Here is a 24,088-nt window from a genome sequence, read left to right as displayed (position 1 = left end):
TTTCACTTTGCCCACGGACAGGTTCTCATGCTGCCTCTCAGGTTTGTTCTTTCGAAGCAGATTTGAGGTCTCACCGCGTTTCCATCCGTACCATCTGTTGCAGGGCTTATTGCTCATCGTGTAGCTGAGGGTTGTTCTTTATGGCTCCGGGTGTGGGAGTGGATTCATTACCACGCTGCAGTAACTACATAGGACCAATCGTGTGCCTGCCTCATGGCACTGTGTTGATAGAGAAGACTCTAAGCCCCCAAACAGTGTCTGTAAAATCTACACTACTTCGATGAAGTGAACCTTCCCAAATGTTGATGCATTTCCTTTTAACAGAATCTAAATTAGGGTCAAAGCACTGGAAAATCACAGCTGCTAAAGTTCAATATGCCGATATTTGTAATCCATCAGTATTGCCCATCACAGTGGTGCCTTGTCTTTGGCCATGTGCAGTAAAAGATAGATGAAACATGCAGTTTTGAGGCCAGCTAATAGGCTCTCTTGTGCCAAGAAGGATTAATTGATTTCTGGAGAAGATACTGAATTAATGAATTTTCCTTGGGAATGCTGAAGGTGCACTTTCTGCTAAGTTGCTATTATCCATTTTGCAGCATTTACTGAACTGATGGTGATTTTAGTAAATGTGATGATTAGCATTGGCCTCAACTGCTTTTCATATAATGGTTTAATGGCTCAGTTTTCCCGTGATCTCTTCTTTCCTTTCTTCCTGCGAAGACACACAAGACGTCGGAGGTGGACGCCGGCAGGGTCCTTTGATGGTGAGTTCACAGCCATTTCATTGTAGCTCAAGACTGTGGGGCTTTGAAACTTTTCAAACAGTATCAGAAAAGTACAGCATTGATCTGGTTGCGAGAGGTTTTTCTAAAAGTATTATGGCTCGATAAGGCTGCGGTTTGAAACTGATGCTGTTCTGGAGCTTGGCTAGTTCTGCTCTGTTTAGTTTTTTTTCTAAATGCAATTTAGAGAAACTTTAGAAAATATTGCAACCCTGCTTTTGATTTTGCACTGAAAACGTCACAAAATACTTCACAGTAATAGGTAATGTCATATAATGCATTGAGGGTTCGTTCAAAGTTTTGGATATCGTACATTAAGCTGTGACACATGTGTTTCCACGCCGTTATCGTTTGGCTTTTTCCCTCCAACCCGATGCAGCACAATTATCAGCCATTATTCATTTGTGCAACATGGTGATAAATGGATGGAAATAATGTATTAATACAATGCAGATTGAATTGGATTTTGTTCAACTGGCTTTTTTTTTTTTTTATCAATAAATATTGTTCAAAATATATTAGTTGTTATTAAACACTTAAGACTCTTTTATTTTTCAAATGTTTAAAATCACTAATGTCAAATAAAAAGAAAATATGTTTAACGAATTGAATGAAAAATATTGTGATAATGAATATTGTTCAAATCTCCCAGCTCTAAAATCTAGAATCCAAAGTCAGGTCATGTGGAGCCACACATTTGTCCTTCACAATCATTCCATCCTACAAACAAAGATGATCACCAGCACGTTGAATCCGCAGCTGAAATTAATCCCCTGACGTTGTTCTGAGTAGTATTCACCAAGAACTGAAGGGCACCGCTCTTTTAGGATTTTTGTTGTCCTTTTAGGAGCCGTTCATAATGAACGGGCTTGAGGCTGACAGTTACAGAGTGGCTTGGGAAGTGTTCTGAGACACTGTTGACATACTTGTTAACAAAAGAATACAATATCGCCAGTCTTATCCTTCACCATGCGGGACTCTTTATAAATGTAAAACTTCAAAATCCTGCTTGGAGCAAACAGCAACCCAACTATAAAACACCTGTCATTGCTTGCAGGAGTTTGTGTCAAAATGTCGACATGGCATCAGCTGATGTTTTCCTCGTCTACATCTGCAGTTTCTACCTGCTGCTGCCGTCACACTGTGGAAAGTTGGTAGCATTTGAACTCCAAGTCTGAATCCGTTGTAACTCGACTACATGTTGTCTATCTTCCAGGGTCTCGGGTCCTTGGATGACGACGACCCTAACATCCTCCTGGCAATTCAGCTGTCGCTGCAAGACTCTGGGATGGCTGGCGGTGGGCCCAATCATGAGATTATTGCCAATGAGGCGTCCCTCGGCGCCATTGGCACCTCCCTGCCTTCAAGGCTCGAGCAGACCACTCCAGGTGTGGAGATTCGCCCCCGAGCTTCTCTGAGCAGCTCCGAATTGCTGGAGCTGGGAGATAACCTGGCGAAACTTGGGCACATCAGCAGCCAGTACTCCGCCGCCACCAGCGTTTCCATCTCTGTGCAGCACTCAGAGAGCCGACGCCGGGCGTTTGGGGCTCCTGTGCCCATACCTTTGGCTTCAGGTGGCAGCACCTCCTCAACTGGCCTTTTCTCGTCTTCCACTGACACAGACTCAACCACATGTGGCAGCCATGACCCATCCTCGTCCTCCACCTTAGCAGCGAATGCTAACCTGCTGGGCAACATCATGGCTTGGTTCCACGACATGAATCCTCAAGGCATCACCCTTGTCACCCCGACCTCCTCGGACACCGACTCAAACCTGTGTTCACTCCACGCAGGCGAGGGAGGCAGCCTGCAAGATGATGAGAATGGTGGGGTCGCCGTCCCCACAGAGAGCAGGAAACCTCCGGAGGTGATGGCAGACGTGGGTTTCTGCTCTCAGAGACTGAGTGACAAGGAGGAGAAGGAGTGTGCTGTCGCTGAGAGGCCGACTCAGTTAGACCTGGGGGGGCTGGCCACCATGCCGCTACCTTACACGGCAAACCTTGACACCAGTGGAGAGCACGGCGAGCGCAGAGGGTCAAAGGTCTGCCAGGACGACAGTCCACGATGTGACTCTGTGTCCGACCAGCTGCCCAGCACCAGCTCCTCCGAGTGGGAAGAACAAGTGCACTTGGTGTGATCTGATTGGGTGAGACAGGAAGGAGCTTGTTCAGAAGGCCAAAGTAACCACTTTAGTTTGCAAACTAAATAGAGATGAGGGAAAAGTGTAGTCGCTTTTCAGGTGGAATGTATAACAGAAAGAAGAATGTTTCAGACACGCTCGGCCGGAAAGTGAGGGAGAAAGTTTCCACTCCTAATTTCAGTGCAGTTTTGTTTCCTGCGCCGACCGTATTGTTCAACAGCACCAACTAAAGAGATCACATTTAATTACCCATTTCAAGGAAGTGTCTCCTATAACATATCCTGTGCTGATAAATTATAAACCACTTGCTTCTTCCGAAAGCCTTGCAAATGCTTCTTTTTTTTTCCCCCTCACGAGAGCAAACCTACTGTATCAGTCTGAATTGGGTGTGAGGGGGAACAAACGAAGAAAAAAAACATTACAGAAGGCAGTCAGTACTCCCTCCTGTCCACATCTGCCTGCAATATAAAGGTGCCAAACACTGATTAGCAGAAGCACAGTTTGCAGTCACCAAGTGGATCCTTCAAAGCAAATTGTGCCTACTTATCAACGACTCAGCTAAACCTAAAATGTGAAACTCCCGAGCCATATTTCATTTGAGGTTGCAGCTGAGTGATTCTTTCAAATCGCTCTGGCTGAAAGCTGTCGTGTGCCCGTTCGCACACAAAAAAGTGTAATTTGCTAAACATTCACATTCAACAACAAGAAGGAAAAAAAAAAGAAAAAGCCCTCTGATTAATGATTCAACAGGAAAAGTAGGTGGCTTGCTCAAAAACATTTCAAAATGGACTTGACAATGGTTATTCATCTCAAAGGCTTGGTCCTAACACACTTTGAATAGGAAGAGTCTTCAGATCTTCAAAAACAACAAATGCTGACAGGCCCAGAGGGGCTGCTCAGTGTGATTCAGTTCACACCTTGGTGACAGCGTATACCGAATCCCATTGTAGCTGCTCTTAAACTAATGTTTGAGTACCGAACGCGGCGCGTGACGGAGTAAGTAAGAGTAACAGCCAGTAGTTTTGTTTATGCACTGCAGGGAAAGCCAGTGAAAGAGATAATCAGGCAATCATATTCATACTTGGGCGAATTCATTAATCAAGCCACAAGTCGCAGTCATTTATCTCCGGGTCCTGTTTAAGTGTAATAATGAGCGCAGCCTCCTTCAGATCTCTGCAGATGTCCCGGACTGTAGAGGGAACGCGTGGAGGGTTCATGAACGTGTGCTTGCATCGCGGCCGCACGGGGAATCCACGTCGTTGAAAAGGTTCTCTACGCGGTTAGAGGTACAGTGCCTTTGTGTCAATCACCGTCATTCAAGTCCTTTTTTTTTTTTTTTTCTTCACATATTATAGAGTGCTAATTACACACAGTGTGAAGTAGAAACAAAAGAAAACACCTGTTACCTTAAAGTTATTTCTCTCACATAGTGTTTTATAGTGACTTTTTTTTTTTTTTTTTCCTCAATCAAAATAATTGTAGTGTGTGTATTTTTTTTGGGTATTTTGTTCATGAATAACACTGACTTTTGTATGATTTGGTGAGATAGGGTATAAAAGATCATGTCGTCGTTTTGAATCTTGCTCCCCAAGTATTTTTGAAGAGAGATTTCCTTCGTGCGGTTATTGTTGTGTGGTAAAGCTTCTACTGGGGCCCACATGTAGAAAGAGATGGGCTTTCCTGTGGTTCCAACACTAAAATCACTGTACTGACTTCAGAATGAGTCGACCTGCTGTATGTGTGTGACCTCTCTTACATGAAGACGCTAAAAACGGAGGAAAGTTGCAATATAAAGTAGGTATTTATTTGAAGAGCGGAAGAAAAAGCCGCTTGATTCATTTGAATAACGGGGCTGGGAGTGACCCGCGTGAAATAACAGACACTGCTTCGTGTTCTAAGAGTTCTATGTATAGCCTGAAGTAAGTAACGTTTTCCCTCTAGCAGACGTATAGAGCAACATTACGTCTAAAGGTAGCGGTCGCTTTGCAAAAGTGTCTTGAAGTTGTGAAACTGTGAGTGCCATATGGTTAATAGAGCTAACTTTGTTGGACTTGGTTAATGTAGGAGTGTTAATCAGAAGCGATAACATCTGTTGCCCTTTTAGTTTGAACACTACGTTGTGCATGAAAAGGATCTAAAGTCTAAATGGAGTTTCTACTTTGTTTGTACGTCACCTCTAACATCCGGGTGATTTCTTTTCCAAATGGCATATAACGTTTTTTTTTTTCTTTTTTGTAACTCATTGAGATTTTTCTATTGTAAAGCAACTAATCCTTGAAATGCTATTTGCACTTTCATAGTCTATACTTGATACATTCCCTCTTTTTATGAAACAAACAAAAAAAAATATGTTTGGTGTGTGATGCCAATAAACGATGTGCTGAGTTTTACTTTGTATTGTATTGTTCTGTTTGATCGCCGGATGTCAGTTTCTGTTGCGTTCACGGAACTGGGAACTCGGAAGATTACCAGTTGTTGGCCATCAAAAGACAAATTGAGGACATGCTGATTCGCCCGTACTGACAATCTCCATCAGATTTGATTTATTTTATTGAGACGTGTAAAGAAAGGTCCAGACTTGGCTGAGACTTTTAATCTTTTTCCCCCGATAAACTGTCAAACTGTTTTGTAGTACAGTAACACTCTGACAACTTGTACAGATACAAAAAAACACAGTAATAAAAGATTCAGAAGTGTTACAAAAACCTGTACTCCAGTTCAACTTCAGTCTTTATATTACTCAAAATTACAACTCAAATAGCTACAGAGTGTTTTACTGAGAAACTACTTCAGTAGTATTAGTTATGTTTTAACTGTTGGATGTTGTATTGCATTCTCAAGGCACGTTTCTCTCACAAAGTATATAAAATGACACTGTTCTAACCACATGTTGATGAAATTATGGATCATCTGTTGAGAGAATACATTTGCTTCTAAAATGCAGATGAAACGTGTGAATACTAAGTACTTAATAGCAATGCGTGAATTTGAGTGGAGTAATGTAACTGTAATTGTGTAACCTGTGCTGAAGTGTGAGTACAATATCTCGGAAAGTACAAATCCTCTAAAATCCAGCTGAATCCCGGCGATGTGAGAGTAAGGAGCATGAGTACAAGTTCAAAGTAGAATTGTTTGCCACTGCTGTTTAATAATGAGAGGTGAAACTTAAAAATAACGTGCAGACATCTGGGTGTTCTTAAATATGAAAGCGGACATCTGGACAGCCCACGATGAACTCAAGTGTGTGTGTGTGTGGGTGTGTTTTTTTGTGTGTGTGTGTGTGTGCGTGCTGAGGGAGGGTTGTTCTGCAGCCTCACGGTGTCAGCGACAGAGGCCGATGAGCTGCAGCAGCAAGAGGAAGAGTGAGACGACGTCCACATACAGGTTGAGTGCGGCGAACACGTACTCCTCGGGAGAAACTTCCATGTTTCTGTGCTTCCCACCCAGGATGAGCTGCGTATCAACCACCAAGTACTGCAGAGAGACAGAGCGGCGTGAGACGCCACCGATGTGTAAAGGCAGCACGTTCTTGGGGGGAGGCGGGGGGGGGGGCAAGGAAATAGCGGGCAGGTTACCGGACTCAGTCTGGAGCCAAACACAGGCGGTATTTTTCACATCCAGAGACGGGCCCATGCAAATAAACAGGCCGTGTAAATAATCGGGTCGTTGGGAGTTGTGCGGCTGGAAATAAGTTGTGACTTGCTGCTGACAGCCCGTTAAAGCTGTGTGCAGCCGCAGTTTGTTCCACCAGCTGATGGGATGGGTCACAACATTTGCTGTTAATGCCAACGGCACACAGAGAGGTGGCTGTGAAAATGAAGCCCACTGCTGCTAAGCAGTGCATAATTGAAATTAAAGGGCACAAGGACATCTGAGTCTCTCTCTTTACACTAACCACTGTGACAAACACCAGTGGCAGCCTGCCTGGCCCTGAGGTCAAATCTTACATCACATACACTCACTTGACATTAAGCAGCCTTTGATGTTGATTTCTTTCATTTCGAAAGGTCATTCTTATTCTGTTTCTGATTCCGAGTGTGTCGCAGAATCGGAATTTTTGTGTCACGGGAGGTCTGTGTGTACTTACCAAAGAAAACAGCAAGGTTCCCAGGCAGGCGTATGTGATGTAAAGATACTGCGAAGGAATGAGTCACAAAATCAGCAAAAGCTTTCTTAGCAACAATGGAGATCACTCATTTGACGTCAATATGTTGCATTCTTTCAGGGTAAAGAAATGAACTGAGGAATACATCCTTTACACAGTCAGGACAGGGTGTGCATGCATTGAAAAGTAGATATGATTGATAAAGCCTTTCATTCCCTTCCACTTTGCCTGCACCGAAATAGCACTTTAAATTCTGAATCTATTCCTGTGAGCACCTGTTGCATATTTAAACCTAAAACCTCCGAACAGCCGTCCCAGTAAACCAGAGTGTACATTTATATGCGTCGGCATGAGATAAGTGTAACTCCGGCAAGGTCTCGGTGAGCTCGCTCTCCTCTTTATAGTCTGCTCAGCACACAGGTCAGTGCCAGTGCATTCTGGGGATAAAAGCTACGAGGCCGTATATACTGCCGGCCTGTGAATGCACACCGCTGCGGTTCTTTTCTAAATCTCTCGCTGCAAACGCGCGTGTAAACAGAGCACCTTGATTTACCTGCGATCGCAAAATTGCACAAAGCATCGCGAATGAAAAGAGAGTCCAGGCAAACACCCACAGGCTCCCGCTCACTGCAGTGAAGTCCCACTGGGAGAGAGAGAGAGAGATAGAGAGAGAAAGAGAGAGAGAGAGACATTGAGTGTGACAAGCCTCTCAAACAGAAAACTGTAGACAGAACATTTCTCATTTACACTCATCAGTGCCATAAAAGCCAGGGCGCTCAAGGTCGTCCGAACTGCAGCGGTGCTGCGAGGCGCTGCAGATTACAAAACCATGAAGACGTACTGAAGTTGCACACACGCGCAGCTCCAAACAATCCGGGATGTAACGATCTCGGATGATTCATCAGCGAGCCGCCTCACAGGTGGAGACGCAGCCTTTTGGCCCGCGTGCCCTTTTCAGATTGACAGCACAAAGACGCGAGCGGCGACAGCAAAGAGCCGGCGACGCTCATAACATGAAGAGCTATGAGCCGGACACGCAAGGTGGTCCGTGTGACATTTATGTCACGGCGACAGAGACGAAGGGGCTCCGCACACGGCGTGACCTGCGGAGCGATCAGTGGCGGCAAACTGTAAGATGAAGGTGAAGTCGTAAAAATAAACTCAAAGTGTTTTAGGTGGTGGCCACTTGCTCAGCCCGATAAAACTGTATTATGAACTGAGGGTAAGGTCACTTTTACAGCACAGTTTCCCTCTGTACGCCAGCTATTTAAACCTGATGCATGTGCCGTCTGGCTGCAGATGAATAATGAGCAGAAAGCTTTTAAGCCCAGAGATATTCTCAGTTCCATCATTAGACACCTGCTTGCTTGTTTTATCCGGTTTAAGCAGAAAGAATAAATGTCTGCGGCTCCTTCACACAGAAAAAAAGCCACACAAAAATGTGCAAGATGCCAAAGTACATTTCGGAACAATTAAAAAAGGGGACTCTGAATGCAGCTTAAACATGGCAGTCAATTATCTCACTTGTCTGTTTTTGCATTACCCCCCGCTGACTGTGTGATTACTTTGGTTCTGAATGTGAGCCACTTATCGAAGCAGCATGCCAAGTCATCAATGAAGTGACTCTCAAAAGGTCTCCTGACTTGTGCACGCTTGTTCTGGCTAATACAACCCACATTATCACCCGTACATGCACGGGCTGTATTATATGAACTAAACTGAGTAGCATGTTAGAGAAAGGTCAGCACGGAACAAAGCAAAGAGAAGGATTATAATTGATGTTGCTGATGGGTGGCCGGGAAATGCAAAGCAGTCCAGTTTGACTGTTCTCTCATTGACGGACGGTGAGAATCAGGTTCCAATACACTTTACAAGAAGTGAGACACAGTAATACCTTTTTAATAGGTATTGCAAAAAAAAAAGAAAAGTTTGCCGTATTATATCTTTTCATTTCTGGGTTCAGTTGAATGGCAGAGATAAACAAATAAATAAAAAAAGTTCCAGAACACTATTTCACAGCTACTTCAGTGTCACTCTGATCCATTCTCCCCTTTTTGTATTTTTGGGGTTGTTTTTTAATTTATTTTTTCCTAACCAATATGAATTCTTTTTTTTTTTTGTTATCAAACTCTGCCTTCTGAAGAAGCATCACATGTTCCCTTTTCAGGCTTTGTACCAGATTTAATTCATTAGATGTGATCAGAAGAGAGAGAAACACAAAAAACCCCCCCAAACAAACAAACAAACAAAAGGAAGAGGGGTCACTTAACAAATCAAGCATCCCGAGTATTTTTCAATCCCCACATCTGCGCCGGGCGCCTCGCTCGGCTCCGATGACAGCAGCGACTCAGGTTTAACGCTGTGTCACCGCCGGACATGAGGAATTAGGTTGACAGACAAATAACCTGATCTCAGCAGTAATCACAGTTTTGCCAGAGCAGCAAAGCCATCAAGAGGTTTAAACCTTTTGCTGGCACATTAAGGAAAACTCTGCGGGGTTGGGGGGGGGGGGGGGGGGGGGGGGGGGAAAGTAAATAAACTGACCGCAGCATCTCAGCTGTGCACGTTCCCTCCGACTGCACAGGAAAACGCAGCTCGGCGTGTGCACGTTTACCACGCGCTGCAAAACTAAGTCGCCGCGGTTTATGGAATTTCACTTGCGACTGCACTGCAAACGGAGCTCAGAGTGTGTGACCGGTCCTACCTTGGACTGCATGGCAAACACACTCAAGGCAAAGGACACGAGCGCCGTTGCTCCCACCGCCCACAAAACTGCCTCTGCCTCAAAGTACCTGCAGACAGAAATATCAAACAAATGTGCAAAGAAGGGGTTGGGGGGGGGGGGGGGGGGGGGGGCACCATGTTGTGTCATCTCTTAACTACTCAGCAGGCAGATCGCAGACAGGAACAGTGGGGCGCTGTCCCATCCAAAAAGAAGAACATTGCTTTCTTTTGGAAAAACAATTTTTTCATTAAACAGTCTGTATTATGTGTCTCAACAAGAGCAATGACAGAGACCCCCGCTGGACGTGAGCTGCATAATGCATTGCCAACGTTCATTTCCTATCAGTTTCTGTTTCAGTTATAGCAATATCCCATAAATATGATAATTCCTATGTTTTATTGATATCCCGGGTTCAACTGATGTCTTCTTTTTTTCCCCCCCTGACAGACAAGAGGGTGCTATAAAAAGAAATGTCTCACAGATAGAAGAAAGGTAACTTGTGTGTCGAGAGAAATTGGATTTGAACCATTTGTGATGCGTCAGATTTATCTTGAGCCCAAAACCCCAGAAAATGTGATTCCATATGCTTTTTTTCTTTTTAAATTTGGCAAACCACCAATGATAACATCTCATCTGGTCTGATGGCTCCTTCTCTGGCATCAAACACGCCATCAGATATGGATCAGAAGGGATTATTATTGTGTAAATGAGTCAGCATCAGGTGTTGGGGGGGGGGGGGGGGGGGACAAACACTCACACTGTCACTGAGCCGAGCATCAACCCCTCTACGATAGTCTGAGCGAGAGAGACAGAGAGTGAGGAGGGGGAATGGAGAGACAAATGGAAAGTAAATACATGACAAAAAAACTGTGAAATAGAGCAGGTGTGATGGCGATTTAATTTGATGCCTGGCTGGTACTGCCTCTACTCACAAACAGGCCCAGGGCGATAAAATTGATGGGGACTCGACGACGGAGGTTGCCAAAGCAGGACAGGGTGAAGATGAGCGCCAGCATTACTATCCTGTTTCACATAGAATATAGAGTGTATCGTAAATAGCAAACAAACAGGCTATAAACAGGGGGGGGGGGGGGGGGGGGGGGGGAGCTTTGCGTTCAATACATGAATGCACGGATGCATTATTTATACACAGTGTTGCATGCACTTTCTTGGATCGGGGATCCAGACTGCAATGACTGTTTTGGATTTACTTGGGAGAGATTTCTGTGTGCAACAATCTCATTTAGCCAACTCACCAAACAGGAAACCTGTAAAAACAAGAGTATGCTGTGCACCTATGCAATCTGACTTAAACCTTACATCATCGTGTAGAAGAACCAGGGATGTTCGTATGCCCACTCCCTCAGTGTTTCCCTGTTATTTGATAAGAAAAAAAGGGAAGCAAAACAGAGACAGAGAAAGGGGGGGGGGGGTTATTGAGCCTCCATTTACTTGAGAGAAGCGGTAGAATGATTTTGTTAAATATTAACACGGGATGGAGCTTTGTGCACAAGGGGACTCAAGACAATTTATGGGATGATATTACTGAAGCAACCATCCACCACATCCATTATACAAAGCACAGCGAGGAAATGCTCCTTTATTGTGCACCATCGTGTACGAGTTCACAAGTGCATAAGAATTTGAACAGTGTTAGTTGCACGCTTGGATCTGCGAGGGGCAGCTCGAGTACTGCCGCTCCGATGATGCTCTCACTCGCTCACAGGCTACTCTAAACGGTGCAAAGTTAGAAGGGTACCCGACATGGATTTCTCTCTATTCTTCTTTTTAGAAAGAATTCCCTTGTGTGAACGGCGGCTCACCAGTAAAGAAACATGCAGATGAACCCGACAGTCACCAGCAGCTGAATCATCAAGGTCAAGTACACTTTTCTGATAAAACCTGTGCAGAACAAAAAAGGATGCAGTCACAAGGCGATGTGAGACAGGCAGGGAGGTCGAGAGACGTACGATGACAACAACAACATTCTTCACACAGGCAGGTGGGCTTGTTTTGCTGCACGGCATTTCTTTTTTGGGGGGGGGGTAAAAATGCTTCGGTTTTTACCAACCCTGCATTTCACCCTCTCATTTGAAAATGATTTGTGCCGTGTGGGAGGTGAAGAACGGCGGCAGGGCGCCACAAAGACCAGGGAACAATTTTCAATTTCAAATCAATTTGAAGGAAAACACTGCGAAGCAAATGAGGGAGTATAAATATTGTTTATCCCTGTTCGTCCCTGATGGTGCAAACAAAAACATTTCATTTCTCTGGCTTCTGTTTTTCGCTCCACTCCTTTTTACCCTCTCACCTCTTCGTATGGCCGGGTCACTGAAGCCGTCGGCCTCCAAGGCAGGAGCGTACGCCGGTGGAGCCTCACCGTACTGCTGGCCGCCGAGTGCCGCTTGGCCCCCAGGATGCTCCGGGTTATCATAGGGTGCGGAAGGGGAGACCACCGCTATGCGGCCTTTCCCAACCTGAATCGTCCGACGCAGAAAAGAAAACACACATTTCAAAGAACCTCTAGTCAAGTGACTAGTTTTAATGGATTTTTTTTATTTTAATTTTTTTTTTGTGTGTGTTTTTTTTTGGGGGAGTGAATTAATGGAATTTAATGAGTCATTTCTGCATAATAAAATGTGTGCAGACATTGCAAATTGTCATTAGCGAATGTTTTCTGATGATCCCATGATCAAAGCCTAATTGCTTGTAATTCTGGCTTGAACTGCACTCAGACGTTCAATCTAAAATGAAAGTAAAAAAAAAAAAGAAAAAAAAAAGCGCTTCAGTATCTCACCTATCTTTACTTTGAAGCTAAAAAGTACTGCTGACCTGATAGCCCATCCCCGTGGAAAAACTCTGGGCATAGTCTTGCGCGCTGTAGGGAGGAGGGTGAGGTCCAGATCCACCATTGCTGCTGTCATGAGCCTGGTCCATTCCACCAGAAGTCTGCAAATCTTTCCATCGACCGCGGAGACATAGTGACAGGGGAAGGAATCGGTTAAGTTGAGGTCACGGCCGAGACACAAGAGTGTCCGTCTGGGCAGTGTCAGCGCTTTCATCAGTGATGTTAAATTGGCAAATGGGGGCAATGTCAGACTGGAACAAATAAAATGGGTAATTACAAAATGATGCATCACACAAACACAGAGGCATCCATGACTAACATCCATAATTATGGACTTTAAACCTCAATTTAATGGAGTTGTATGTATATTTAATAGGCAAATAGATTGTAGTTAATTGATGTCAGCGGAAATTCAGCTGCAATAATGAGGGACAGGCACATAATAAACTCGGGGATCATATTTTATATGATTTGAAGACACGGAAGCAAAACATTGACTGTTCGGATCCTTGTTATTTTACAAACATCCAAGAGATAATGTCATCATTAGCTACGCAGTGATCAATGCTGTGTGATGTGGAATAAAAGCAATGCAGCAAAGACAGCAAAGGCTGTAGATAAGAAGTTATTACAGGGTACATACAGCCGCTTAAAAAAAAACATCAGCACAGCACATTAATTCCTGCATGGTTTAATGAATAACAATATTCACTTCCTTTAATGTCAGTAATTAGTCATGACTTTTGCACTCAATGGCAGTAATAAATTATTTACCAGATTAAAAATAATCGCTTTTTTACTTTTTCTCACGCTCAACTCCCGAAACTAAAATGTGTGATGTACAGAGAAGAATAAGACTATTAGCTCAAGGCTGAAAATTGGACTTTGTTTCTGTTCGCTTACAAAGCCACAAAAGGCATGAACATCAACTCCACGAAAAGATAAACGCACAACTCTTTGAGGAAGCGGAAAGGATTTTACAAGTGTTTAATAAGTGACCAGCGTCTCTCTCCGGACTTGGGCACGTTCAAATGAATCATTGAATCACAACTCAGATTTATTAGAACGTGTCTTACCTCTGACACGGCAGCCAGGAATTTGCTCCACTGCTCTTCCTGTAGCTCTGGTTCCCCTGCAGGGCAAAGTCTAACAGCTATCTGTTGGTTCCCACAGTGACAGGACTTCAGCGCCGGGGAAAAGGAAGTATATCCCTCATTATTCTCAATGAGATATTCAGACCATTTTTTGAGGTCGTCCTCAAAGCCAAAGCAGATTGTGTCTTTATCTTTGCCCCCCCCCAACCAACCACTCACTCAGGCTCACAAATTAAATGAACACTTATTATTTTTTGTGACGCGATCTACATTTCACACATGTTGTGTTCTTAATCTGCTGTATTTGAAAGGGTTGCAATAGTAATTCCGAGTAAATGCATCATACATTCACAATGTAACTTCCCCCAGGTCATGTGACCTTCGTGGTTCACCTTAGTTAAACATTGACTACGTCCTTGCCACGCAAATTATCTGGTGCCAAATAAAACCAATATGTTCATACATGAGCCGGTCGCTCTGTTACATGCCGAGGGAGTTGGGCTGATTCTCATTCAGACATATCTGATGAGGACTAGCACTTTGCATGTACAGGTAGCAGAGAGCCTCGCATTCAAACCCAACGATGAGCCCACAACACCAAGTACATGATCGTACTAGTAGCCGTAGTTGAAAACCATATCTTCAAAAGTCTGAAATATCTGCACCATGTAAAAGTAAAGTTCTCCAATGAGTTAAAATGCAAGGCTATAATACAAAGGGATCACGGTGAAGAGTTAAAAAGGAATAACTGAAAGTCATGTAATGTAGGTCAGTACAGTCTTGTTGCTTCCCTGTGGGGAACTGTCACTGAAAGGGTTATAAAGAAGATGTCATGCTCGAATCAGAAACCAGTCCAGGATTAATCAATTCAGTATAAAAACATCGCTCGAGTGAATTATAATTTCCACTTCTTAGCCTTGATTACATTTGATTACAGCAGACAGAAAGTGTTTTGATGTGATTATTAAAGTGATCACATACATAACGATTAGATGCTTAACCTCTGAATGGCATTCCAGCAAAACAACCCAAAAGGCTGCCTTCTTAATGTGCACACACTCAGCAGTGTGGCCTCGGCTTCGACTCTGAAAGACATCGATGTACAAGATGCAATTGAGTTCACTGTATTTGCATTTATGGTTATAATAAATTTTTTCCCCCCCTTGACGGTTTTCCATCCAGATATTTCTCAACATCCTACCGGTATTATTTAATTTTTTTATACAACAAGTCAACACTGGGGGGCACTAGTCTCATGTGCTTGCTCTGCTAATTGCAGTGATTTGCTTGTGGTGCTCTGCCTTCCCGGGCTGCCACCTCCCCACCCAACCAGCAGCATCAAATCCTCCAGAGAGAGCTCTTAAACCAGCAGCCTCTTCACTTTAACTACGAGATCAAGTCCTTCAATTCTCTCACCTACGTGGGATCTTTTAGTTTCTTTCAAAGTCCTGCAAACACAAAGGCATGTTTTTTTTTTAAATTTGGTTTTGGAAGCAATGAATAAAAAAAATTAAGCAAAAACAAGAAGAAAATCAAGACTCTGCGGGGTGAGCGTCACATTTGAAGGTACAGACAGATTTCCTGCAAAAAAAAAAACAACAGACTCTCACTCTGTTCTCCGCTGATTGGTGTGTCAGTCAACACAGGCTGGGTTTACACTGCCTGCTCAAATCTGATGAGCTTGCTCTCACCTATTCGTCAGATCTCAGTCGGATTTGAATGGGTGGCACAACAAACACGGTCACATTTGAGCAGGCAGTTGAAATCCAGCCTGTGTTGACACACCAATCAGTGTGGAGCCCAGTGTGAGGCCACATTTAACACAGATCTGATTGCCTCAGCGCTGTCCAAACAGAAGCAACACAAGCGGCCGAGGCCACATGGAGCACAATGTGTGCAGAGCGGGGAGCTGTGTCCAGACCGTCATGCACGGGACGGATGGAGGGACGGCCGGGAAGGAAGACAGAAAGGGGGAAAGTAAGCCTGGACAAAAAGGAGGCATGATATCTGTCTTATATGTGCAAAGCACTGAAAATAAATACTTGATTACAGTTATAAGTTAATGGAAAATTAACTCATGACCAATCAAGATGCACATTATTTCTATTGTACTGTTTCTGCGACACATCCCCGAGTGGGTCAATCTAATGACCTAATCTAATGATGCCGCGCATCATTTTTAGTCTGCTTGTGTCACTATCACAGTTTAGTATTCTCAAATGTGAGCGCTCCTGCGAGGATGATCCCGGCAGAACAGAAGAAATGAATGAGGACAACAACAAGAAAGCAACAAAACGGATGAGATAACCACCAACCAGCAGACAGGAGCAGACAGCTCTTAATAAGATAAGCTCACGCTCATTTAGGGATGTGCATACATCACAGGTACTGGGAGTTAAAAAAAAACAAAGAAGCCCCCCCCCCCCTTTTGGCTGGCTAACACTAAAACCCGCAGATGGCACAGGGAGCGAGTGTGACAGACAGAAAACAGCTCTACAGCTGTTTTCCTCGATGACATAAGTGACAAATAAGCTCACAGAAACTTCTGGAACCGAGTTATTAATTTATTGATAGTATTCTGTTACTGTGTTACTGCCAAAAGTAGCAACGTGTTACTTCATAATGTGTTATTCCCAACACTGTTATCTGGTAAAGGAAAAGACTGGAGAGAGAGAGAGTGAGAGAGAGAAAAAAGACTGAATAAATCAAAAAAACTGCAGGCAAGAAGCGAGTTGCACAGAACAACAGACACAAGATGTGAGTGTGAATCTGTCTTTTCTTTGGATGCAGACAGATTTTGACAGCTCTGTTTTGTCAGAGTGCCACGACGCTCTTTGGGGCTTTAGGGGCCGAGGACCACATAGGGGAGTGTTGTGGTGTCACCGGAGGAGAGATGTAGCCATCATGTGAGTCTCTCTTTCCGCTGCATGCAGTCGTGAATTACTGCTTCCCGGCCAGTCTGGCCACAGAAGGATTTATTTGGAGAATTGAAATGGTGTTTTGTGTGGCCCCGGAGAGCCCCGGCGCAGGTCTGTGGATCTGTGCCACTGGATGCCTCTTCATTTCTAATTTACAACCCTCCTGAAGCTGCTAATGTAGAATTTCAGCAGGATGTATGGCTGGTGGGAGAGTTCTACAACACTACACAGGGAGACTGTGTGTGTTAAATAATGAGACACCCTGCACTGTGTTTCATTTAATATCAGCTCGTCCAGCTCTGTTGAAGGAGAAATTCCTTCCCCACTTAGTAAATGAAGAATCCTGACAATATTTTGACTTGCTAAGAGGGCCAAATCAGCATTGCATTAGTTTTCAGAATGACTTGCATTATCTTGTTAAGCAAATGAGTGCGATACAAAAGGCACAGCTGCACTCAAACTAACTCAATGGACATAATTAAGTGAATAAATGACTGTTATCCATAGTTGATTTAATATATTACACTACTGTAGCAGAGAGCACCAAATCGCACATGAATTTGTCCCTGTTAGAGTCAGAGTTTACGTTCGTCTGCAGTGAAATGCTCCATTACGTTACCATAAATTATCTCAAAAAACTTCTGTCAAAACATATTCAATGGGAAATTTAACTGAGGAGTATCATCGGCTGTGCAGCAGACACTTCAAATACGTTTATCCTCCGTACTGAATCCATTCATTTTCTTTCATAGTGTCACAATCATCTATGTATGGAAAGATGGAAACGCACGGACGCACGCACGGCTTGAACCACGAGTCCCCCTTTTTTCTCAAGGCCAACACTATTCTATGGTCGAACACCCAATCCTGTAATGTTTCTTCACATTATAAGACATAATGGTTAATGGATGTTGAGGTCTATAGGTACTAAAAGGCTGAGCTCTTCTTGTGTAAGATACAGGCTTTTAATCTTGGATTGAAAAAGTGTTTATATAGAGGTTGTCACTGTCCGTCCACTTATGATTTTGTATTAAAGCTCACCAACCAATTCAGCATAAAATTGCCGGTTCACTAAACTTTGTGATTGTTGTTACCCTCCACCCATCTTTTTTTTTTATCAGGATTTCTTGTCAAAAATGAAAAGGGAAAGAAAATGCTGGGAAAAGGCATCGTCCTGATTCTCAGGCTGTTTCTGCTCCACGTTTGGAGAACCATGGCATCAAATGAACGACCCAATCCAATTTTGCAATAATCACAATTCAGTTGGACACCTATAAAAGCATATTTAGCACAACACTTTTATGTGTTATTTGGATTATTTGGATTATTATTTGGAAATGTCATCATGGCGTTATTTAAAAGACTCACACGCACACACAAACATTTCCACGCTTGTTGTAGACGTTATGGATCCTATCCTTTCCCTTTATTTAATCACATCGACCCTCCAATACATGTGCATGGGTGTGGGGCCATCCACAATGTATATTTAACTCCACACATGAAGTAGTGATTTCAGTTTTTTCGGGCTCCACAGTGACAGAGAGTCGAAGCAACACCCGGCCTCATGTGCGCACACACACAAACACCCACACCTGGAGTTCTCCGAGGAGAAGCCAAGCATTCTTTTCTCCCCACAGTTGATTTACAGAGCTGCTTTCCAGCTTCCAACACTTTCATTGCTGACTGGTGGTTGTTGTGGACTCTTTCCCGACTTCTTTAATCACCCTTTTCTCTGTTTTTGAATTAAGGCTCTGCTGGTGGTTATAAATCTAGATTTAAATCTAGCAACACCACAGGAGTCTGTGTTATCTTAGTGCCTTTGCCTTGTTAAATTCAGCGATTCTGGAAATTACTACTTCAGGTCAATGGACTCTTTGCTTTGGTGCCCCACTAAATGGGGACAAATCCTTCCCATGGTTATGCACCTTTTCAGAACAAGTGTTATGAGGGACAGCTTCAGTGCAAAGTAGAAATAGGAGTTGGTCATGGCTGGCTTCATATTCTGTGCTTCATTTAAGAAGCACCTAAAAGGTCAACTGACAGTGTTTGTGTTAACGTGCCATGGCTATCACTTTACCTCCCTCTAACCTTTGCATTTTCCTTCTCACCCAAAGGGAAAGCTGAGCAGTATTATGACACAGCATCATGTATTATGTAGTGGAGCACCACTGTCTGCGACCACATTGAGAGTCAGTGGAAAAACCAGCCGTCTGCTCAGGCACAAGTCTGCGGCACAGCATTTAGCATAAAAACCAGAGGAGGCGGTTTACCAGCTCTATCCCTGACCAGAGTCAGACTGTAACTCTTATAAAGACTGCAGCCTTGGGATGACACAGCTGTCACTGTGATTGCGGCGGCTGCCATGGTAGCGCGCTTTGGCTTTTCCGATTCTGGCTCGACACGTTTGTTTTTTATCAGGTATAAGACTGACAACACACATTGCTTGTGAGTGTATGCAATGTAAACCGGGCTGCCTTGAGTGTTGTAATAAAGCCCCTGTAGTTGTGAACCCCTGGGATGTGTTTGGAACATATCAGTCACAGAGGCACCACAGGTTCAAATAGCCACAGCAGGACACATCCGTGGCATCGTAGACTGAACGGTAGCAGCAGATGAGGTCTGAACAAAAACTATATCCAGTCACGGCTTCACCCGTCACAGCCAGGCGGAGCAGCTGCAGCTGTGCTCACAAGCAGCAGCTGGATACTGCCAGAGATCAACCTTTTAAAATGAGTAATGAGCACTAACTGCACCATGTAAAGTGTCACATCATGTCTCATTTCTGTACTATTCTCTGAGCCTTTCCCTTAACAGGCAGTGTGTTACATCCAGTCAGAGACTTGTGAAGAAACAGCAGAAAAAGCACAATGCCTTGAAATATTTAACATAAAATGATGAGAAAGGAATTACAATCATTTTAAATTTGAAAGTATTAAAAGACACATTTTTAGACTGTATTCTAAATGTAATGATAAGGAATGATTAAACAGGTTGAAATCAACCAGAACTCATAACAGTTATGACAGTTGCAGTCCAGTGTAAAGAGTCCTCCTCAACTTGCAACCAACAATATTATTAAATGTTGAATTTCTCAGAAAACCCAGCATCAGCTTCTGTATTCATCCAAATATACGCCAGCATTATTTTTGCCAGGGAATAGACCTAAAAAGGTGGAGTGGTCTTGTATTTCTCTCTCAGCATTACAGCCCAGTTCTGCATAAGAGCAGAATTGTGGCTTCAGAGAGAAGATAGAACATCCTGGACGGGATCTGTGGACTCGTGACTGAGCAGGTCAAAAGGTGCACGCCAGGAACAGTATTATCCAAGAGGTGTTTAACAAACCACCTACAGGTGCTGTGTTGTTAGACAAGCTGCTCAAATGATTTAACCCTTAGACAGCGATGGACGCTGATCAGCGTCCATCACTGTCTAAGGGCTAAAATCCTGTATATCAAATGCTTTGAAAGTTAGTGAGGTTGACGCGTTATGGCAGGAGAAGAGGACGAGGACATTAAAGTCTGTATTAAAATTGTAACCAAGACAATTCTGAAAGGTTTGATATACTTTGTATGCAAACATACAATTCTAGTTATTGGTGTGACTGCCACTCCTGTGTGAGAGTTGGCACCCTTGTTTTACTGAGATTTTAAAAAATACAATCATATGTTTTATCCAGTCTACTGGTGAAGTGGTAAGAGGAAGAAGGATTTTATCTATCCTGTGCCAAAAAAGTATTTGAGGAAAAAAAGGGGATAAATTGGATAAAGGGTGAAAAGATCCACTCCAACAAATCACAGCTCAGTTCCGTATATCTGGAGTGAAGTGAATAACCACCTACCTATATGAAACACAAGGATGCAAATGTTATTAAAAGGTGATGTATAAGAAATAAAGAAAGCATGCATTATTAACTACTTTGTTAAAATGAATTGTCTGCATTGAATCCATCCTTTTCACAGTTACAATTGTCAACATAGATGATAAATAATGTTGGCTACCGCTGGTGGGGACTGAGGGTTTCACTCAGGCAGCCACAGTGGTAGTCTCATCAGCAGTGGGATTCAAACCTGTAAACACCCCACGTCTGCCTCTCTAACCTCTAGGCCACCACTGACACAAGATCTCATCAGGAGGAAACACGAAAATACTCCTTATGATTTTGGAAGCTAATCAAGAGAAAGTTAAAGGTGTGCAGGATGTGGGGAAGAATGACCACAAACAATACAACAAGATGTTTACATATCTCCTGGAGGGCACAAATCCTGCAGACTCTTTTTCTCTCCGACTCCTTTGTGACGCATATCTACTTTAAGACGGCATCAAATGAACTTTTTATTTTGCTCAGGGTGCTGTCACACCATTGTGTTACTTTTACCAACAAAACTGCAATATATAACCATCAGTACTGTTAATCAAAGAAATAACTGCATTAATCAGCCACAAATAGCACTCAGCTTGTTATTCAACACTTCTAGGTTGATACTGTTGACCAGGACCCACATTTCTGGAGTTCTGAAGCGATTGTAGATATCAGCTCTATCCTCAAGTCATTTAAATGTTATTTGTTACTTGCATCAAAGTGGAAAGATGATAGAAGTGGCTTTGAGGATTTGTTTTCCATGATGAAACACTAAGAGTTCAGATCAGATTGACTAAATAACTGACTATGAACTCAAATATATCCACTTCCTAAAACACAGTTTTGTTATCTTATGAATACTGCTGAAATATATTTGTAGCATTTGATGAATCTGACATTTGCGGTATATCTCTACCACAACATCTAATCAAAATAAATGTCTACATTTTTAATGGAGGACCTTGAACATTTAATCAAAGTCCATAAAGTTTGATCTGACCCGAGTGACTGCATACTTTTCTGCTGGATGTTGAGTTTTGATAGAGCGGAGTGTCAAAATGCTGAAAAAGGATGGAGGGAAAGTTTTTTTCAAAGCCAAGGCAGTGTCTGACAGGCTGGGTACATGCTGCCAGGTCAAATACAGACTAGAGCTGTGTGAAATCCCTCGGGGTCGAAAGCCGTCGTCATTGCACTAAACCTTTTAAGTGCAAGTAACTATATATGGCTGCTTCCAGATTTTTCTTGTTTCTTTTAAAACTAACAAATATAAGTCATTCAAAGTGAAGAACTAGTAATTTTTTTCTGATAGAAATGGTTTTTTGGACAGAACACTGGTACCATGTGGTCATTAGGAAGAGACAACTGCATTGTGAAAGTTTTTTAAAGACATGCAGTGAGAATTTCAGTCTTATTTTTTTGAAGTTGTGCAGATCCCTCCCGCACTGGAGGTAACACCAAATCAAGACTCTTCCGCCACTAAACTTGTGTCGGTCCAGGCAGGATCCAACAGGTCTTCTGCAATCTTTTCTTCAATTAGGATGCAACTCAATAGAGAAGTCATTGGGGAAAAAAATAAAAAATTCAACCTTCTGCTACTTTTTCACTGTCTATCCTTTCTGCATGCTGTGGGCCAGGGGAAATGCAACATGATATTGTAGTTGTCTTCTGTTTAACGGTGGTTTGTGAGCACTATCGGGGCAGCGAGTGAAGTTGACAGACTGTTCCTGCGGATGCAAGAGTTTGTGGGAATCAGCATCCCCACTGCAGTTGAAAGAGAGCTGGAATTTCAACTAACAAATGAACAGGGTCTGCTTAACATGGGCTTGTCCTTATAGTTTACCAAACGATCATTACAAATAAAGCTGTATGCTATTTTAAGTTACTATGTGCTTATATGACAAGAGTCATGTCCGTGATGGTACACCTGCTACAGAAATACATGAGCGCGGAGATTATTTATGCAAACTGCAACAACCAACAACAATTCAGGTAATATCAGTGATTGAATATGAGCTTCGGTTACATACTGCACTCTATGTATGAAAAAAGAAAAGCTAGTATAAGTACTCTCGTGACTAATTATGTTCATACAAAAATAGATCCAACAAGGATTTTGTTCCCCCCCCCCCCCCCCAATAGTCTTCTACACCGTCATTGAAACCATAACACTAAACGCCCGAGATGACTGTCAGATTCTCCTTTCCTATCTGGCAGATGATCAAAACAACAGGAGAGAAGTAACAGCAAAGTGGTGTAAAGAAAATGAAGCCATTGTAAAGGACAGCAGGCAGTCTACGGACAGATGGAAGTCTCATCTGTGAAGAGGCCAATACAGCCATTTGCTGTCAGATGCTCCCTGTCAAAAACTGGGCAGAGAAGATTTGAGTTTGGGTCTTTTCTTCCCTGACAGAGTGTATTCAAACAGAGAAAATGGATTTCACATAAGCCATGACAACCACAGAACAATAACTGACAGTGGCATTTCACTGCTGTTATGGCTGACAGGAGGAGCGACTGCCGCCACCAGTCAGTGGTCAAATGTCAGCCGGTTCTTCTCCTACTTTAATCACATTGCCTGCTTGGTTAATAATCTTACTTATAATGTAGTAGTTAAGTGGGGATACAGGAATAGCTGTCTGCTGTCTGAAACCTGTGCAATAAAGGGCACCTTTTATTTTTTCAATTAATCAGGGTAAGGCTCATACAAGAAGGAATATAAACTAAGGTCTGCTCAGTCACCACTCGTTAGAGTTTATGATAAACTATAAAGTCTGTTCAACAAAAGGCTAAAGTGCAATATAATCATGCTTCTTTTAATGTATAGGAATCACTGTCAAACTCAAGTATGAAAGTCAACTCGTAAAACTTCTGCAGTTTGCTTTCTGACCCCAGAACCAACAGTTCAGGATGTTGTCAAAGGACTGGATGCATTTCATGCTGCAGTGAGTTCATTCCTGACTCTTGATATCACAAAGTTTATGTTTTCAGGATATCCTGTCACTCTGTCACTGTCAGCATCACAAGTATCCAGGAGCTCACCTCTACTCCCCTCCTCTGGTTGTCAAGTATCAACAGCTTGGGATTCTACACAAAAAAGGAGAAAAAAAAGAAAAAACCCCAACAACTTGGTGATATCGCAAGTCAGAAGTGATTCTCTGAACAAAACAACACATCTGTTACACCTGTAACACCCAAAACACTCCAACACTTCCAAATCTACCATACTGGACTCAATACTTACAATGAAGCTGATACAAAGATATCCAAAGTAATTGGGATGCAACTGAAGCAGAATTCAAACTGTAAACTGAAACTTCACACAATTTAAGCAATGATGTGGAACATATACTCTTTTCTCAGTCTCCACATTTTTGTTGAAGTTAAAGATATAGATTGCATGTTAAACTCCCCCCCCAATAATAAACTATCTTACTTATCAAGTCATGTTCAAAAGATGTTCAATTAAATGAGCTTTAAAACTGCATAGCTTTCTTTGACCTTACAGAGATACTGCATGTAAAACTGCAATACAAATTTTTTTTAAATAAGTGGCAAATATTTCATTCTTTAGCACCAGAAAATTACAGATACGCCAGGCCTTAGTGGTAAAA

At 42.9% G+C, this 24,088-nt stretch overlaps 2 protein-coding genes across 2 annotated transcripts in view; one reads left to right on the top strand and one right to left on the bottom strand.

The window, feature by feature from the left end:
• The window catches only part of LOC308114509 (ankyrin repeat and IBR domain-containing protein 1-like), a 32,319-nt gene extending 28,563 nt beyond the window's left edge, over window positions 1-3,756 (top strand). Inside the window, exons 19-20 of the mRNA XM_080471436.1 lie at window positions 724-767; window positions 2,002-3,756. Coding sequence (XP_080327562.1) covers window positions 724-767; window positions 2,002-2,922 — 965 coding nt within the window. The 3' untranslated portion in view covers window positions 2,923-3,756. The remainder of the gene's footprint in view (window positions 1-723; window positions 768-2,001) is intronic.
• A 1,749-nt stretch (window positions 3,757-5,505) lies between these two features.
• LOC308114161 (protein lifeguard 1) lies at window positions 5,506-13,721 on the bottom strand. The gene is made up of 11 exons (XM_080470842.1): window positions 13,680-13,721; window positions 12,588-12,712; window positions 12,067-12,232; window positions 11,579-11,657; window positions 11,076-11,129; window positions 10,688-10,778; window positions 10,513-10,550; window positions 9,735-9,822; window positions 7,584-7,673; window positions 7,013-7,060; window positions 5,506-6,399 (listed from the first exon to the last, which is right to left on the bottom strand). Exons 2-11 carry the CDS (start codon window positions 12,690-12,692, stop codon window positions 6,247-6,249), a joined length of 912 nt encoding a protein of 303 aa, XP_080326968.1. The 5' UTR covers window positions 12,693-12,712; window positions 13,680-13,721; the 3' UTR covers window positions 5,506-6,246.
• Between the last annotated feature and the right edge of the window lie 10,367 nt (window positions 13,722-24,088).

Source organism: Lipophrys pholis (genome assembly GCF_963383615.2).
Source record: "Lipophrys pholis genome assembly, chromosome: 9".
NCBI classification, from domain to species: domain Eukaryota; kingdom Metazoa; phylum Chordata; class Actinopteri; order Blenniiformes; family Blenniidae; genus Lipophrys; species Lipophrys pholis.
The sequence above is the reverse complement of the archived record's forward strand: the minus strand, read 5'-3'. Positions and strand labels throughout refer to the sequence as shown.

Coding starts and splice junctions, on each gene's coding strand:
- LOC308114161 (XM_080470842.1), bottom strand. CDS start 12,692: ATGGACCAGGCTCATGACAGCAGCAATGGTGGATCTGGACCTCACCCT. Junction 12,233..12,587: donor CCACGGGGATGGGCTATCAG/GTCAGCAGTACT, acceptor CGGACGATTCAG/GTTGGGAAAGGCCGCATAGC. Junction 7,061..7,583: donor GTGCAATTTTGCGATCGCAG/GTAAATCAAGGT, acceptor ATTCCTTCGCAG/TATCTTTACATCACATACGC.